Source organism: Trichechus manatus, unplaced genomic scaffold (assembly GCF_000243295.1).
Source record: "Trichechus manatus latirostris isolate Lorelei unplaced genomic scaffold, TriManLat1.0 scaffold00220, whole genome shotgun sequence".
Classification (NCBI taxonomy): Eukaryota; Metazoa; Chordata; class Mammalia; order Sirenia; family Trichechidae; genus Trichechus; species Trichechus manatus.
The window spans coordinates 1,857,511-1,875,808 of NW_004444156.1; the positions used below are offsets into that span (position 1 = coordinate 1,857,511).

An 18,298-nucleotide genomic window follows, 5' to 3' on the forward strand; every position below is an offset into this window, starting at 1 on the left:
ATATATATATATATATATGAAACATAAAGAGAACTTCAAAAGAATACACTCCATCTTGAATTACCTTATCCATCAAAACTTACCCTAGCTCTAATTCAGGGAGTATATGAATTCATTTTTTTTCTGCCATTGATTAAAGATTACCAAAAATCAGGTACCAATGAGAAAGAGGAGATAGTTAAATATGAGAACTATAATCAAAAAATATGGCTAATAATTGAGAATTGGCCCTTCTACTGCATAATATGTCTATTAGTTGATAATATTTAAATATTCCTCAGTGCTGATAACAAAGCAAGCTGTGTTAACCATTTTACAGGAATAAAAACATTCACAAGAAGCATTTTAATGAAAAGTAAAAAATAAAACCGAATCAAATTTTTTAAAGTAGTCTTTTAGAATAGCATTATTTCTTACTATGTAACTATCTGTGTTTAAAGGACAGTTTAACTGATACTCAGGATGCCTCAGAAGAAATGCAAAAGACCAACAATGCTGCTTCAGTAAGTACAATTTTCGAAGTTTCTCTGTCAGTAATTTTACTTTATCCATATACATATTAAAATATAGATGATCACTGTTGCAGAGTAAACGAGAAATACTACGTAGATTAAATCAAAATCTTAAAGCTCAAGAGGATGAGAAAGGAAAGCAGCATTGCTCTGACGCCGAAGGTGGCAAGGAGAACAAAGAAAAGCCAGCTCCATCTGATCGCAAGAAGTGGGAAGCAGGAGGTCAGCTTGTGATTCCGCTGACTGAGTTAGTGCTGGATGCATCCTTCTCTGCAGCCGAAAGTGTGTATGGAAGTTTGATATCCTGTTTTGGTCTAGCACACATATAAACCACTCCAAAGAACAGCACTTAGAGAAATGGAGATGGGTTAGTGGGAGTACCTCCCCGCGGGTAATACAGGAAGAATGGAGGAAACTGTGCAACCATAAGAATAGCAAATATTTTTATTACAGAAGTATGGATTGTGAGACAGGAAGCTGTCGAGACATGTTTACACTGTATTACTTTGACCCTTTACACCAAATCAGATTAATCTCTTATTAGGAATGATTATTGATGAGAACCAGAGTAGTGAACTTTGATAAAATCTCTAAAAAGTCCTTTAGGCATTTATTTAGCAGGGGTATTGAGAAAATCTAAGTTAATGATTCATTCATTTAGCAAATAATTATTGTGCACCCACTATGTTCCACATATTGTTCTAGATACTGTAGATACAGTAATGAACAAAACAAAAACGTGTGCTCTTGTGGAGTTTACATTCTGAAAGGTCAAGTCTGACCATCAGCTAACTAAGATGAACTGTTTTTTGTAGAATTTCTTCTTGCACTGGAGAAAAGCCCAGAGACTTGACATGGTGGTTGTGGTTGTTTGGTGCCGTAGAGACCGTCCTGACTCACAGCGACCCTGTGCACAGCAGAACAAAACATGGCCCGGTCCTGTGCCATCCTAACGAAGACTTGATTGTTTATTTATTCAGCTCTTTATTGAGTATCTGTTACATGCCACATAGTCTTAAACAGTGGATGTACGATAAAAGTTAATGTATAGTCTCTCCCCTTAAGGAGCCTGGGGTCCAGTAGGAAGGGAGGGAAGTAAACAGGCAATTTTACTTCATAAGTAATATGCCAGAAAAAAGCATTGGCTACTGTGAGAATACATAAAACCAAACCCATTGCTGTTGAGAAGAATTCCAACTCAGAGCAACCCTATACATTAAAACAGACAAACAAACCCGTTGCCGTTGAGTTGATTCCAACTCATAGCGACCCTGTAGGACAGAATAGAACTGCCCCATAGGGTTTCCAAGGAGTGCCTGGTGGATTTGAACTGCTGACCTTTTGGTTAGCAGCCATAGCACTTAACCACTACGCTACCAGGGTTTCCACCCTGTACATAGGGAGGCATAAATAAGTCTTCTGAGAACCAAGGGAAACAATTTCTAGAAAAATTGATGTTCTGAAAAGTAAGAAATGGTTAGCTAAATGCAAAGCCAAGCAGAGAGTTTCTGGTAGAGAATGGCCTGGGTCCAGAGGTGAGAGAGCACAGAAGGCTCAGGGAGCTGCATGTCATTCAGCTTGGCTAAAATGCAGACATCAAGACAGAGAATGATGGTCAGAAAGCCTCGGAAGTGGTAAGAAGGCCAGATCACGAAGCTTCCTATACGTGGCTCTGCCAAACACTGTGGATGTATTCTGAGTGCAGAGGGGGGTCTTTAAACAGGGATCAACAAATGTTTTCTGTGAATGGCCAGATAGTAAATGTGTTCGTCTTCATGTCACGCAAAGGCAGCAGTAGATAATATATAAGTGCAGGAGCATAGCTGTGTTTCCAAAAAAGTTTTATATTTATAGCACTGAAATTTAAATTTCGTGTAATTTTACATTTTGTTTCTTTTTTCAGACTTTCTGTTTTTCCATAGCTGTCAAGAGTACTCATGATTGTTTCCTGGAGCGTTTTATAATAGCTGTTTAAAACCTTTGGCAGATAATTTCAGCATCTGTGTTATATCGACGTTGGCTATAGATTGTGTTCTCCCATGGAAGTTAAGATTTTCCTGGTTCTTATGCTGAGTAATTGTGAATTGTGTACTGGACATTTTGAATATTACCTTAGGAGACTCTGGGTCTTGTTTAAATCCTATGGAGAATGTTGGTATTTTTGGTTTAGCAGGCAGCTGACCAGTTAGAGTTAGACCACAGTTCCTACCCACTTTCTGTGGGCGGGGTTCCAATTGATCAGTCCCGTTTTCAAAGCCAGTCACTGCCATTGGCTCTATCTAGGATGCACAGGAGTAGTAGATAGCAACCCTGGTGGTGCAGTGGTTAAGAACTCAGCTGCTAAACAAAAGGTTGGCAGTTCTAATCCACCAGCCACTCCTTGGAAACCCTATTAGGCAGTTCTACTATGTCCTATACAGTCACCTTGAGTCAGGATCGACCCAATGGCCACAGGTTTTGGTATGTGCAATTCCAGTAACTAGTCTGGGACCTAGGTGGTGGTATATTTGTTAGATCAGTTCTCAAAGTCTTTGATACGCAGAGTAGGATCAGATCCATGCATGCACAGATGGAAGGGTGAAGCCAGGTAATCATAAATAACTTATCAGGTCACTTTCCTAAGTTCCTTTGTCTTCTCTAGCTCTCTAGTATTTTTATTCCTCTTTTTGGTTGTCTGGCCAGAAAAGCTGAGACTTTAGTTACCTCACTCTACTGCTCACTTGGCCAAGCAGTTGGAAGATAGGGGAGAATAGCAGTGGGGATTGGCCACAGCCTCTTGGTACCACATCCCCACCAAACAGAAGGGGAGGAAGCGTCCTCCGTCGTTTTGTCTCCTGTGGGTTCCTATTACCAAATGCTGCTCCCACCACCATGTTCGTTTTGTGGGGGCTGGGAAACAAGAGGAGGGAGAAAAGAAAGAAAAAAGTCTGGGGGGGTTTCCACAGTCTCTCTAACCATTAGGAGTTCCCTTTCCCACTAGTCGGGCTGGAACCCTACAAGACTTCTCCCGGAGTGCTCTCTCTGCAACCCTGGGTTTCTGGCGAACCCTCACGGTGGGGGGGGGGTACGAGAGGGGGAAAAGCGGTGGTGTCACGTTTTTTCTGCCTCAAGGACTCCGTTCACGTTTCTGGTAGTGAGAGCTATAAGTGATGAATTCTTTCAGCACTTCTAAGTCTGTAAACGTTTTTGTCCTGCCTTCCTTTTGCAGAGATTTTTTCTAAATACAGAATTCTAAGTTGTCATGTTTTTCTGTTAGTACTTTACAGATACTGCTCTACTGTTTTCTGGTTTGTGTTGCTTATTGACATCTCCTGTCATTCTTTTTATTCTTCTGTATGCAGTGTGTGTGTTTTTCCCTCTGATTGCCTTAAAGATCTTTCCTTTTAGCCTTGGTTTTAGTGAATTTGATTAGGGTGTGCCTTCGTGTAGTTTTCTTCACATTTCCTTTGCTTGGGTTTTGTTGAGCTTCTTGGATTTGTGGGTCTATAGTTTTCATCAAATTTGGAAAATTTTTGATTGTTATTATTATTTTTTTTTTTTTAATTTTCTGCCTTCCCTTTTAGGAGTTTGATATGGGTTTTGTTAATGGCCTCCTTATGTCTACTTATCCTGCTCAGTCTTTGCTCTAGCTTGTCGAACGTGGAATTCAGTTGTAATGACAGTTATAAATATCCTTATCTACTAATTTCATCATCTGTGTCATTTTTGGGTTGGTTTCAATTGGTTGATTTTTTTCCCCTCTTCTTTATTATTAGTTGTGTTCTTCTGCTTCTTTGCATGGTTGGTAATTTTAGTTTGGAGGCTAGACATCGTGAATTTTACCTTGTTGGGTGCTGTATACTTTTGTATTCGTATCAATATTCTCGAGCTCAGTTCTGGAACACAGTTTATTTACGGGGAATTCGTTCCATCCTTTTGGGTCTTGCTTTTAAGCATTGGTAGGTAGGACAGCTAATCTTCTGTCTTTAATGACTCCAAAACCTTCCTGAATACTCTACCTGATGCCTTGTAAATTATAAGATTTTCTTTTATGTCTGGTGGGAATAGCAACTATTTTTGGTCCTTTGTGAACTCTGTTATTCCCTCCACCCCTTTTGAGTGTTTTTTTTTTTTTTCTTTCTCTAAAAAAAAAAAAAAAACCATTGCTGTCAAGTCAACTCCAACTCCTAGCAACCCTATAGGACAGAGTAGAACTGCCCCATAGAATTTCCAGGGAGCACTTGGTAGATTTGAACTGCTGACCTTTTGGTTAGCAGCTGTAGCACTTAATCACTACACCACCAGGGTTTCCTTTCTTTCTGTAGACTACGGTAATTTCCTCACGTGCGTGTACTGATCCATACTCAGCTGAAGACTCAAGGGGGCACTCTACCGTTCTCCTGGAGTTTCTCTCTGTAGCTTTGTACTCTTCAGTACTCTGCCCTACAGACACTAGCTGGGGGCCTTCCTACACCGCCAGGTCCATCTGCTCCCTGGGTTTACCTCCCTGCCTCAAAGGGCTCTAAGCTCTTTTTTTTTTTTTTGGATATTCAGTTATTTCCATTTCATTTGTTAAAGAGACATTTTCCTCCATTGGATTGTTTTGGCATCTTTGTCAAACATCAAATGACTATGAAGTATGGATTTATTTCTGAGTTCTCTATTTAAACCATAATTTTTTAAATTAGTTCCCTATTGACAGTCATTTAGTCTGTTCAAAACTGAGTATTACCTGCCGAGTCACATATACTTACTTTCAGGAAACTGGTACATAAAAATTTTTATTAATGTGTATTATGTTACCATTGAAAGTCTACATAATTTATACCCCATAACATTTGATATTCTCTCTATTCCTGCTAGGTATCTATATGTTGCTTCAAGTGTTCTAAAGATATCGACATTTCAAACTTCCCTGATAATTTTCTATTTTTGGTTTGCTAAATTTTATTAAAATGTTTTAACCAAAATTATCATTGTCAAACAAAGAAATGTCAGTTGCCTACTTATAAGATAAATTAAGACATTTTCCTAGAAATACTTTTCTCTGCTTTTGAATCCTTACGCTTTTTATCTTAAGATTTATTTCCTATTCTTTTCAATTAAATTTATAAAAACATAATTTTAATTTTTTTCCTATTTTTATATTCTCCCAAATTAGGATTTAATTCATAAGTACTCTGAGAGACAATTACAGATTTATTTTTTTATTGCGAGTTATGATTGATTCCATTCTTGCCATCAATCATTCCCCGTCTCTCTTTTTTTTAAGCATCATCATTATATGCTTTTTGTGATAAAAACGTTTTTTTCCTCATGAAGCATTCATTTGGATAGAAAACCCAAAATCTGCCTTTCAATACTGTGTTATTATTATGTTCTATCATTAAAAAATATTGCTTTGTATCTTTTTCTTATAGAACACACAGTGGGAGAGGTTATTAAATTAGATCCTGGTGAATCTCCAAGAAAACTCTGGGGGAAGAGTCCTGTTGATTCTGTTCTAAAGGTACTTGGAGAAGCTGAACTACAACTTCAGACAGAACTATTTGAAAACACAACTAGTAGAAGTGGTAAGCAGAGACTAGTTATTTTTCTATACTAGCAGTCAATGTTATTAAAAATAGAAATTTTTAAAAAAACATTTCCAGTTTAAGTAAATTATTTGTAATAATCTTTTGTTATCAGAGTTTTCTACTTAGATGGAGAATGTTCGTATTTTCTTGTGAGTTATCCCTAATAGGTAGTCTTGAGTTTTGACCTCATATGACCTGGATGGAATCTAAAAATAAAAGGCAAAGAAAATGTGTATGAAGGGCATCTGAAAAGTAGAACAGTTAGGAAGATGTATTAGATGAAGAAAGATATAGGAGCAATCTAGTGAGATGTATGTACATGTTAATGTGGATTCAGGAATTAGATTGATTAAAGGATATCTGCAGTTGGTATGACAGACATTATCCTTGACTGGAGAGGGTGAGCTGTAGTGAAGCAGGAGAAGAACATTCAAGATCCATGAATCTTTTGTGTCTTGGTATTGCAGTTACCGCAGGAGAAAGATGTGGCAGTCTGCTTCCATAAAGATTTACAGCCTTGGAAACCCTCTGGGGCAGTTCTGCTGCATCCTGTCGGGTTGCTATGAGTCGGAATCAACTTGACAGCAATGGGTTTGGTTTTGGTTTGGTTATTGCCGCTATGCATACAGAAGATTGTCCATGTATAAAACAGATATCTTCAGACTCCACAGCTTATTCAAGGGTTGTCTTTTTAGAAGTTGTGCCTAGGCATGAGATATATATATGTCACTTTTGCGTGCTTTCTGTCCCTCTCTATCTCTCCTTAAAGCTTAGGGTGAAACTCATATACAAAGCCAGAGGAAAAATAGCCTAGGAGATGAGGCTCTTGTACGTGTTCTGTACTGGAATTAGCCAGATGCAAAAAGTAACCAGATGCTTATAATTAGCCAGCAGAGTGAACCTATATATATGTTACTGAACAGACAAAAGTAGGTTGCTATTTCCTTCTCAAGGGTAGATCTTCTAGCCATTAATCATTCTAGTATTTTCTTTAATATCAAAGGAAAAAAACCAGTTTGAGTTAAACATTCATATAATCAGTTGTTTGGAAAAAAGGACAAATGCACAAAGTGTGTATATTTGTAATTAATTTGTTCACACTCTTGCATCAGGAAATTGTGCCATTGTATGTCAAAAACTAATAAAAAACAAAATAATTAGTGACTTAATATTCTTGACACTCCATCTGAGCCTATTCTTAAAATGCCTCAGGCTTTGTTTTTTTATTGAGGACAAAAATGTCTCCAGGCTAAAATCATTTTCAAAAATTATAAAATAAATTTCAGATCATTTTATAGTTAAAGAAAAAAAGGTCCTACACGTGTTCATGCCCATTAGAACTATTATTTTGGAAATATCACACTCTCATTTCTCTTACGTAAAATTTTTATTGATTCAATATATGTAATTTGATGGACAATAATACTTAAGCAGTACGAAAGCAAGGCTTTTTCTTCTCCGGTAGTAATCTATCTACATAGAATTGGAGTTCAGAAGTAATATATTTCATGACTTGTCTTACTTTTTTTAAATTAAATTCACCAACCATTTATTAGCTGTAGACACTATTGTGTATTTGGTTGTAAGGCTACAAAGGGAAAGAAAACAATCATCCTTGCTCTCAGAGGATAGACAAAAATGAAAACAAATGATAATATTGTATGAAAAGGGCAAGGATAAAAATGTGTACAAGTTCAGAGTTAGGGCAGAGATGTTTAAGTAATTAAGTTTTTCTTGGCTAGTCAAGAAGGGCTTCCCAGAGTTAACATCAGTGCTCTTTTAAAAATTTTCCCGAACTATATTTACTTGGAGCCCTGGTAGTGCAGCGTGAAGAGCTCAACTGCTAACCAAAAGGTTGGCTATTTGAATCCACCAGCCGCTTCTTGGAAACCCTATGGGGCAGTTCTACTCTGTCCTGTAGGGTTGCTATGAGTCAGAATTGACTCAGCAGCAATGGGTTTTTAGATTTACTTTAGAAGAATATACTTTATACATGGATTTTAAGACAAAGAAGTCACAATTCTTACCATCAAGGAAATCACATGTGGCAAAGTCCATGTTAGAGGTGTCGTATCTGAAATGCTTTGGGGCCACAGATGAGGAGGCCTTACTCTGTGGAAAGCCACAGAGAGCTAGTGACTTGAGGCCAAAGATGGGAAAGATGTCTTTAGGTAGGTCTGGGACAGAAAGACATTTCAGGCAATGAGTATAGTATACGCAAAGACAAAGGTTTAGCTACTGTATTTGTGGGCCCAGCTTCATGTCACAGAAAGAGAACAGGCTTTGGTACAAATTCTAGCTCCACCACTTCTTCAGCAACCATGGACGAGGTCCTCTGACCGATATTTGGTTTCTCTGTCCATAGAGTGAAACACTATTGTCAAGGATTAGTTACCGTATTAAATAATTAAACATAAAGGACCTGCGATGTGTTTAGTTTTCTAATCCATTAGTCACTTAGTCACTTTGGTTGTCTGAAGCCCATTTTCTAATCAGTTCCTTAGTAACGGTTCATGTGAACAGTACTCTCAGAGTTTTTGCATGTTCGTAAGTTTGTCTTAAGACTTTATTTTTGAAGGTCAGTTTGGCTAAATATAAAATTCTTCGGAGAGTGCTGACACATTTCGGGGATTGCAGCTAATGTCACAGAACAATTTGTATATAAAATTTTTTAATTAGAAACTAATTTGCACTGTAAACTTTTACCTAAAATACAATAAAATTAAGAAGAAAGAAAGAGAAAAAAATTCTTGGCTTATATTTTCTTTACTTGAGCATCTTTAATATATAACTCTGTTGTCTTCTGGAATAAAGCATTATTTTTAGAATGTCTTATGACAATTATGTTTTCTTTCCCTTAAGAGTGACTTGATCTTTTTGCTTAAATACTCAAAGGATATTTTTCTTTTTCCTTAAAGTCCGATAGTTTTGTAAAAATATATCTCAGTGTTGTGTTTATTTTTCTATACACGGTATATTTTTTAATTCATTTTATTGTTGAGAATATACACAGCAAAACATACACTGCATTTCATTATAATACTTTACTTTGTCTTCTTGAGCCGCCCTTTGAAATCTTGTGTTCAGCTCTTTTACTTCATCGTTTCTTCCATTTGTGTTAGCTACTCAGCGTCTTTCAAGAGCAAGTTTCAGAGTCTCTTCTGACATCCATTTTCGTCTTTTTTTTCTTTCCTGTCTTTTTAATGACTTCTTACTTCTTCAGGTATGATGTCCTTGATGTTATTCTACAACTTGTCTGGTCTTCGGGCATTAGTGTTCGGAGCATTCAATCTGTTCTTGAGATGGTATCTAAATTCAGGCAGGATATACTCAAGATTGTACTTTGGCTCTCATGAACTTGTTTTAATTTTCTTCAGCTTCAGCTTGAACTTGCATATGAGCAATTGATGGTCTGTTCTGCAGTCAGCCTCAGCCTTGTTCTGACTGATGATGCTGAGCTTTTCCGTCATCTGTTACTTGTAATCTGTTCTCCTGTGCTGCGATTTAAAAAATGTCCTCAAGGAGAAATCTGAGATGATTGTTGAGCTCATCTAATGTGCTCACCTGCTCTCAATGATTGTAGTCCATCAGTCCCTGCCCGCACTGATTGTTTTCCAGTGACTTCAAACAGTTGTTTTATGTATTTTTGTCCATCATTTATATTTATTTCTGGTGAGAGAATACTCTAGTATGATTTACACTATCATGGCTGGAAACAAAAGTTCCTCCACTCCATTACTTTTTTTTTCTTGACTATGTTGTCATGTCGTCAAGTCGATTCCAACTCATAATGCTATAGGACAGTGTAGAACTGCCCACATAGGGTTTCTCAGGCCGTAGTCTTTATGGGAGCAGATTGCCAGGTCTTTTCTCTTGTGGAATGCCTGGTGAGTTCAAACTGCCAGCCTTCGGTTAGGAGCCAGGCAGTTAACCATTGCACCACCAGGGCTCCTTTCTTCACTATAACAGTAGATTTTCATTGTAAAACATTTAGAACGTGCAGAAAACTATACTGTCAAAAATTAAAATTACCCATAACTCTGCTGTCTGGAGACTGAATTTCTGCTAATCACATGAATCTTATTAATTTAAAATCTAGTATTGTTTAAAAAAAAAATTTATCTGTACCTGTAATTTAAAATGCCCAGTAGCTCTGGAAGTCTGTTACCAAAAACAGCAGTCCCTGACCTCACTTCCCACCCTCTGACCTGCCCTCAGAGTCAACTACTTGCAGCTCTTTTAACTACTCATTTGCTTATTTATTAACATAGTTCTGAATGAAATGCCTGTACCACTACTCCCTGATACTTTCAAGCATTATCTGTGCATCCCAGAGGCAGCCACCTCACATCTGTCAGTGGAGGCTTCCAGACTAAGATGGACTGGGAAGAAAAGCCTGGTGGTCTACTTCTGAAAATCAGCCAATGAAATCCCTGTGGATCTCAATGGCACAAGCCACATCACTGCCGTGGCTTCAGACCTGGCAGCGACTCATTCTGTTGTGCACGGTGTTGCCATGAGTCGGAGGCCAACTCAGTGGCCGCTGACAACAACAGTGACTTTATGCTTTGAAAAATAAGGATGTAGCTGCCTCTTACCCGTCTATTCTTCCCCCTGTATCATTTTATACATGTACACTTCCCGTCCCCACATCTTCCAAATACAGTTATAATTTTGGTTAAATCAGTATTCAGTGTTAGTGTTATTATGACCATGTATATGCTAATCAAAGCTAAGCTATACTGTATATTTTGTTTTTCCTTTAGTTAATAATGGTTTATTTTTTATTACTTTGTTTTCTGTGGAGCCCTGGTGGTGCAATGGTTAAGAGCTGTGGCTGCTAACCAAAAGGTCGGCAGTTCAAATCCACTAGTGGCTTCTTGGAAACCCTATGGGGCAGTTCTCCTCCGTCCTGTAGGGTTGCTATGAGTTAGAATCGACTCGATGGCAACAGGTTTTTCTTTATTTCTAGTTTGTTTCCAAACTCTCTCCCCTAGATATGTTAGTCTTTTCTCAGACCATCCAGATACATTAGCTATTCTATCAGTACAATCTTCCTAGAGGCATTCCTTTGGATTCCCTTCTGACCTGCTCCGAATCAGACAGGTTTTTCTCTTGGCCTGCTATAAAGATGTCATCCTTGCCTTTCCCTTAACCTCTTCTGACGTTAGATCTCTTGTTGCCTGGAGTCCATGGTTTCCTTTTTCTTGATGTGTCCCTGTATTTGCTCGCATCCATTGGATGTAACCATGTGTGGTGAAATTGCTGTTGTCCTACAGTATCCAATTTTCCCTTCTTCCTCTTAGTAATAGACTCTCCCCGCTGCCATGGGGTTTGGTTGGGCATATGGCTGCTTAGCCACACACTGCGTTTTTTGCTTCCTTTGCAGCTGGATATGGCTGTGTGTATAAGTTAAATATAAAAAAATAACCATTAGGCACTGTGTAGTTACCCTCTTTTTGAAGTGCCTGTAGGGTTGCTATGAGTCGGAATTGACTCAACGGCAACGGGTATTCAAGTTTCTTGCCCATTTTTCCACTGCGTTTTTCTTGTGGTTTTAGGAGTTCTTTGTATATTCTGGATAAATACCCTCTGTTAGTTATATATGTTAGAAATGTATTTTGTCTTTCAGTGGCTTTTTACTGAATAGCATTTTTTAAAAGAACAGAAATAGTTAATTTTATTATAGTCCAATTTATTCAGTCTTTTTCTTTATAATTAGCATTTTTTGTATTCCGTTTTAAAATTATAAGTAATCCTGATGATGTACTCTATGTTATCTTCTAGAAACCTTATTGTTTTGCTTTCAAATTTGGAGCTGCAGTTCAACTCGTATAAATTTTTCTATGAGTTATGAAAAAGGAGACATTTCTTTCTTTTTTTTTTTTTTCCTGGTCTGGATATCTAGTTAGCCCTGCTCATTTATTAAAGACCTTTCTTTTCTTAAGAGTTATGAAGCAATTAGTGTTGGAGATATTTCCTGACAGTGAGCTAGACAGTAAAATTCAAGGAATGAACAGGAATGACCTGGGTGTCTTGTAGATAACTGCAATAAGTTGTTATGAGGTAAATCCACTCTCTCCAAGCATTGATTAAAACATGGAGACTTGCAGAGCAATTAAAAGTAAGTAGGAATTACTAGATACAAACAAAAAATCAGTTAATAATTTACAAAGTACTATTTTGATACATGTATATTAATTTTATGAAAGGGAAGAGAAAGTAAACCATGTATTATCCACCCTAGAAACCGTTATGTACAATAGAAATGAAGTTTGACTATGATATACCTCAACTACTTTTTTACTTTTTATTGTGTAACAGAGCTTAATGAGTAATTACTTGTAAGGATGCATTTTTAAAATTGTTTTATTGTAGTAAAAATATGTATAACAAAACATTTGCCAATTCAGCATACTTTACCTGTACAGTTTGGTGACATTGGTTATGTTCCTCGTGTTGCACAACCATGACCGCTGACTGTTTCCAGATTATTCCACCACCATTAACAGAAACTGAGTGTCCCCTTCCTCTCCCTCCTCTTGCCAATAGTAAGCTTTGGTCTCTATGCATTTGCCCATTTCATGTAAGTGGGATCATATAATATTTATTCTTTTGTGACTGATGTATTTCAATCAGCATGTTTTGAAGATTTATCCATGTTGTACCAGGTATCAGGACTTCGTTTCTCTTTATGACTGATACTTCGTTTTATGTGTAGACCGCGTTTTGTTTATCCGTTCATCTGTCATAGGACATTAGGTTGTTTCCACCTTTTGGCTTTTGTGAACTGTGCTGCAGTGAACGTTGATGCACATGTTTCTGTTTGTGTTCCTGCTTTCAGTTCTTTCGGGTGTATACCTAAGATTGGGATTGTTGGGTCATGTGGTAGTTCTGTGTTTAACTTTTTGAGAAGCCACCAAACTGTTCCCCACAGTGGCTGTGCCATTTGCATTCCCTCCAGCAGTGGACAAGTTTCCAGTTTCTCCATATCCTCGCTAACATGTGTTATTTTCCATTTTCCATTTTTTGTTTAATCATAGCCATTCTAGTGGGGGTAGTTTTGATTTGCATCTCCCTAATGAGTAAGGTTGCTCACTTTGGCAGCACGTATACTAAAATTGGAACAATACAGAGAAGATTAGCATGGCCCCTGCTCGAGGATGACACACAAATTTAGGAAGCATTCATTTTTTGTCTGCCCCAGTGGCCTAATGGATAAGGCACTGGCCTCCTAAGCCAGGGATCGTGGATTTGAGTTCCATGTGGAGTAATGTGGCTGTGATCATCTTTAGATGTACAGCAAAGTTTTGGCGGAGCCCTGATGGCATAGTGGTTAAGAACTTGGCTGTTAACCAAAAGGTCAGCAGTTCGAATCCATCAGCCGATCCTTGGAAATCCTATGGGATTGTTCTACTGTGTCCTATAAGGTCACTATGAGTTGGAATTGACTCAATGGCAGCGAGTATGGGTTTTTCTGTTTATTTGTTTTTAATGACTAATGCAAAGGTCCTGGGTAGCACAGTCGGTTAAGTGCTAGGCTACTAAAAAAAAGGTTGGCAGTTTGAAACCACCTAGAGGTGCCTCAGAAGAAAGCCCTGGCAGTCTACTTCCAAAAGATCACAGTCACTGAAAAGCTTATGGAGCACAGCTCTACTCTGACGCACGTGGGATCACCACAAGTCAGAATCGACTCAGTGACAACTGGTTTGGTTTTTTGGTTTAATGACGTCGAGTATTTTTTCATGTGCTTGTTGGCTGTTTCTGTATCCTCTTTGGTGAAATGTCTATTCGATTCCTTTACCTATTTTTTTAATTGAGATGCTTGTCTTTTATTGTTCAGCTGTAGTGTTCTTTATATATTTTGGATATTAAGCCCTTATCCAATATATGATTCCCAAAATTTTTCTCCCAATCTATAGGTTGTCTCTTCAGGATGTAATTTTTGAAGTTTGCTGTAAATGCGATCATAGGTAAAATTCAAGTCATTTTGAGAACCTAGCGTAATTTTTCATATTGTATTTTTACAGAGATTTCTCCTGAAGGGGAAAAGCACAAACCCGTAATCGAAGGAGAAGAAAAAGTACAATGTGTTTCCCTTGAGATAAACCCGACAGCTACGGTTGATTCTCCTCCTGTTGAGATAAAAAGTCCACAGTTTAGGGAGGCGTCTCCACAGATGTCATTGACACCAGAAGGAAATTTGGATGGTATGTTTTAATGGGTCAAAATGAGCTGTATTTGTGTTAAAATGCTTAAATACCTTCCTTATAATCAGGCCTCTATAAACAGATCATGAAAATTATGTATATGTTTGAGTGATCCACCTCGAATCTTCACGCTTTTAGTAACTGCTCTTGCTTTCTATTGCTGCATGAAAAATCACCGCCAAAACTTAGTGTTAAAGCAACAACCAATTCCTGTGTGTCAGGAATTGAGTCAAGGCATAGCTAATACGGTCTTTGTAATCATGTGCTTTTGTCTGGGGTCACTTGGTGATATTCATCTGGCAGCTAGGCTAGTCTGAGGAATCCAAGATGGCTTTGCTCCCATGCTTGGCATCTTGGAAGGCCTCAGGTGGGCCTGCTCAGCTGGGTCCCCGTCCTTCATTTTAGCCCCAGGGCCTTGCCCCGTGGTCTTCCCAGGATAGTTAAACTTCTTGCATGGTGGCTCAGGCTTCCAGCTACAAGGTGGAAGTTTCCAGTCCTCTAAAACTAGGCTTGGAGCTGGCCTAGATCCTTCCAGCACACCGCGTTGGCCAGTCAGTGTCAGCGTCATTCAAGGGGAACAGAGCCCACCTCTAGGTGAGAGGACTGTCGGAGACCTCCTCACAGTGCAGCCATCTCTGGTTCACACAGTCACTTGGTCTTATTCACTAAAATCATGGTTATAGGAATCTTAATAGCATAATCACTAGCTACTTCATACCCTTTCTCAAAAAAAAGAAAACAAGTTAGGCATTTAAAGGATGCTCTATAGCCTAATGCAGGGGTCAGCAGACTTTTTCTATAAAGGACCAGCTTTAGGAGCCCTGGTGGTGCAGTGGTTAAAGCACTCGGCTGCTAAATAAAAGGTCAGTGGTCCGAACCCAGCAGCTGCACTGCTGGAGAAAGATGTGGCAGTCTGCTTCCATCAAGATTTATAGGCTTGGAAACCCTATGGAGCAGTTCTTCCCTCTCCTACAGGGTTGCTATGAGTCCGAATCTACTTGACAGCAGTGGGTTTGGTTTCTTTGGTTTGGTCCAAGTTATAAGGAGCCCTGGTGGTAAGTGGTTAAAGCGCTTGGCTGCTAACTGAAAGGTCAGTGATTCGAACCCACCAGCCGCTCTTCGGCAGAAAGATGTGGCAGTTTGCTTCCGTGAAGATTAACAGCCTTGGAAACCCTATGGGGCAGTTCTGCTCTGTCCTACAGGGTCACTATGAGTCAGAATAGACTCGATGGCAGTGGGTTGGGTTGGGTTGGATTTGGTTTGGTTTGGTAGCAAATATTTCAGGTTTTGTGGACCATATAGTCATATATCTAGTTTGTCAAATGAGAAGAAGTCAGATTCTGTGGTTAAGTACTGGAGGACAGAGTTGTTCATAAAATAAAGTGAAAAAGGATTTGCTCCCAGAGTGCTTACCTTGTATGAGTGACCCTCCCAAAAACAATTAAATAAGGGATAAAACCTTTAAGGATTGATATAATATTATCTTTCTAAGTAGAGCAAGTATTTGGAAAATGAGAAAGAGAGACTTCCTGGATTTCAGAAAAAAGAGGGGTTGGGGTGGTGGAGACTTGAACAAAATGATATTGATAATATTAATTGGATAGGAAAAGAGAAGCTAACAATTTGAAGAAAGAAAAATGCTTTTCATCACTATTTGCTTTACTTTAAAAAAAATATCAGCCCGGTAAAAAATGAGCTTCTGCCAGAAAACAGAGATAGTACCCTGGTTATTAATTATTTGAGGGCCTAAGAAAATAGGTTTAGTGTACCTCAGTTGTGTTTTCAAAATAAGTCCAGGTAATATTCTTTTGTTTGTTTTCTTTTATGGTTGCTGAAAGATAGATTTGAATGATCCTTTTAGTTACCATTCAGTGATATCACAGTCTGTTCTCCCATACTTCTATCCACATAACATTTTTATCCTTTCAGCTGGTTTTTGTATCTTCTTTAAATCAATTTATATTTTACTGAAGTTTTAGTGAAAAGAAAAATTTATATATTAATAAAAAATAGTGTATGCAGTATTTCTTTTGAGCATTTTTATTGTAGTGAAAATGCGAAAGGAAGATTCTGTTATTTCAGAAAACAGTTGAATTGGAGAGTTTAACACAATAACAGGATAAAAAGCCTACAGATAAAATATTTAACTTTTCTGTCATAATTAATATGTAAGCCTAAAACTAGGTAGTTATAATTTATAGAAAGCTTATTCAGTTTTCTCTACACTAATTTTGCTTTCAGACATGTTTCTTGTGCTGTTTTTGCTTTGTAGAACCTGATGATTTGGAAACAGAAGTTCTCCAAGAGCTAACTGGAATAGACAAAGATGGTAGCTTGCCGTGTGCTGTTACTGACGTGTGGGGGGAGGAAGAGGAAACAGAGGAAACTGAGTATGTTACCTGTTTTTCACCACTTTCAAAACTAAGGTCCCTTTTTGTAATAACGTTTACAAAATAATGTAAGACCCTAATAGTGCAATATTATAATACTGTAATAGCTTATAAAATAAGCTAATTTAATGTTTTTAGAAGGTGTTATATTCACATGGTTTAGAAATCAACAAATATATAAAGATATGAAGTAAGAAGTCTCTGTCCTTGAGACTGGACGGACCCCAGAAAGCATGGCCCCCGGACTCTCTGTTGAGCGAGAACTGAAACAATTCCCGAGGCCAGCTCTTCAGACAAAGATTAGACTGGACTGTGGGACATTAAATGATACTTGTGAAGAGTGTGATTCTTAGCTCAAGTAGATATATGAGACTAAATGGGCAGCTCCTGTCCAGAGGTGAGATGAGAAGGCAGAGAGGGTCAGGAACTGGTTGAATGGGCACGGGAAATCAGGGGTGGAAAGGAGGAGTGTGCTGTCACAGTATAGGGGGAGCAGTTAGGGTCACATAACGGTATGTGTATAAATTTTTTGTGAGAGACTAACTTGAATTGTAAACTTAAACTACAACAATTTAAAAGAAAAAGTCTCTGTCCTGCCCGTTTCCACTCTCTCCTCATTCCACTCATTCACAGTGCCTTGACCAATATTGATACATAAAAATGTGTATGTTTTAATATATACATCAGCTAACACGAATAGTCACCCTCCCTTTTTAAATACAGTTGTTAGTATAATGCACCCAGTATTCTCCATCTTGTTTATTTTTACTCATACAATAATAATTCTAGGAAATCATTTCATATTGATGCATATGTATTACGGCTACATGATATTTCCATTGTATGAACATACTGTGACTATTTGATGGACATTTTATTGGTATTATAATGATGCTGCAATAAATAACCTTTCACATAAGGTAGTTTTGCAGATATATAAGTATATCTATAGGATAGAGACATAGAAGTGGAATTACTGGGTCAGTTGCATTTCCCCATAGCCTTGCCAAACTTTTGTTAGCAAACTTCCAATCTGATAAGTGAAGTTGAGCACATTTTCTCAAATGCCTGTGTCATTTGTATTTACTTTCCCGTGAATTTTCTGTTCATGTCTTTCACCCATTTTTTTTTTTAATTTAGTTTTGGTCTTTTATAAAATAACTCTTTAAATATCACAGGTATTTGCCCTGATTGTTACATGAAATTGTTACATGAATTTACAATTTATTAAATTTACTCCTCCCTCCCCCCCCCCAAAACAAAATCTATTGGCATTTTACTGGGATGTTAAATTCGTACATTCCCATAAGGAACATCAGCATGCCATATTTTTCCTGTCCAAGAACATGCTGTCTCTGATCGCGTTTTAGAGTTTTATAGTGTCTTTCATCTTGGTTTTGTACTTTAATAGTTGGCTTGTTCCTAGATGGTACCTATTTTTCTGTGAGATCTTATAACTGGGCTTCGTGTGTGTGTGAAAGCTGTGCATTTTTTTGCATTGCTTTTGGAAACCCTACGGGGCAGTTCTACTCTGTCCTGTAGGGTCGCTATGAGTCGGGAATTGACTTGACGGCAACAGGTCGGGTCGGGTTGTACCCCATTACCTGTTGATATCTGTTACTATTAGCAGT

The 18,298-nt window shown here is 38.0% G+C and overlaps 1 protein-coding gene and 1 non-coding gene across 7 annotated transcripts in view; both read left to right on the plus strand.

Annotated features, from left to right (window-relative positions):
- Positions 1 to 18,298, plus strand: part of NEK1 (NIMA related kinase 1) — a 170,868-nt gene that overhangs the window by 134,983 nt on the left and 17,587 nt on the right. For 4 of the 6 annotated variants that reach the window (XM_023742845.1, XM_023742843.1, XM_023742842.1 and 1 more), the window contains 5 exons: positions 441 to 503; positions 587 to 794; positions 5,912 to 6,064; positions 14,098 to 14,277; positions 16,550 to 16,667. In XM_023742845.1, the coding sequence (XP_023598613.1) occupies positions 441 to 503; positions 587 to 794; positions 5,912 to 6,064; positions 14,098 to 14,277; positions 16,550 to 16,667 (722 nt within the window). The remainder of the gene's footprint in view (positions 1 to 440; positions 504 to 586; positions 795 to 5,911; positions 6,065 to 14,097; positions 14,278 to 16,549; positions 16,668 to 18,298) is intronic. The other 2 variants (XM_023742844.1, XM_023742846.1) reach the window with 2 other exon arrangements.
- On the plus strand, positions 13,159 to 13,265 carry LOC111822865 (U6 spliceosomal RNA). The gene has a single exon (XR_002825960.1). It is a non-coding gene; the product is annotated as a U6 spliceosomal RNA (small nuclear RNA).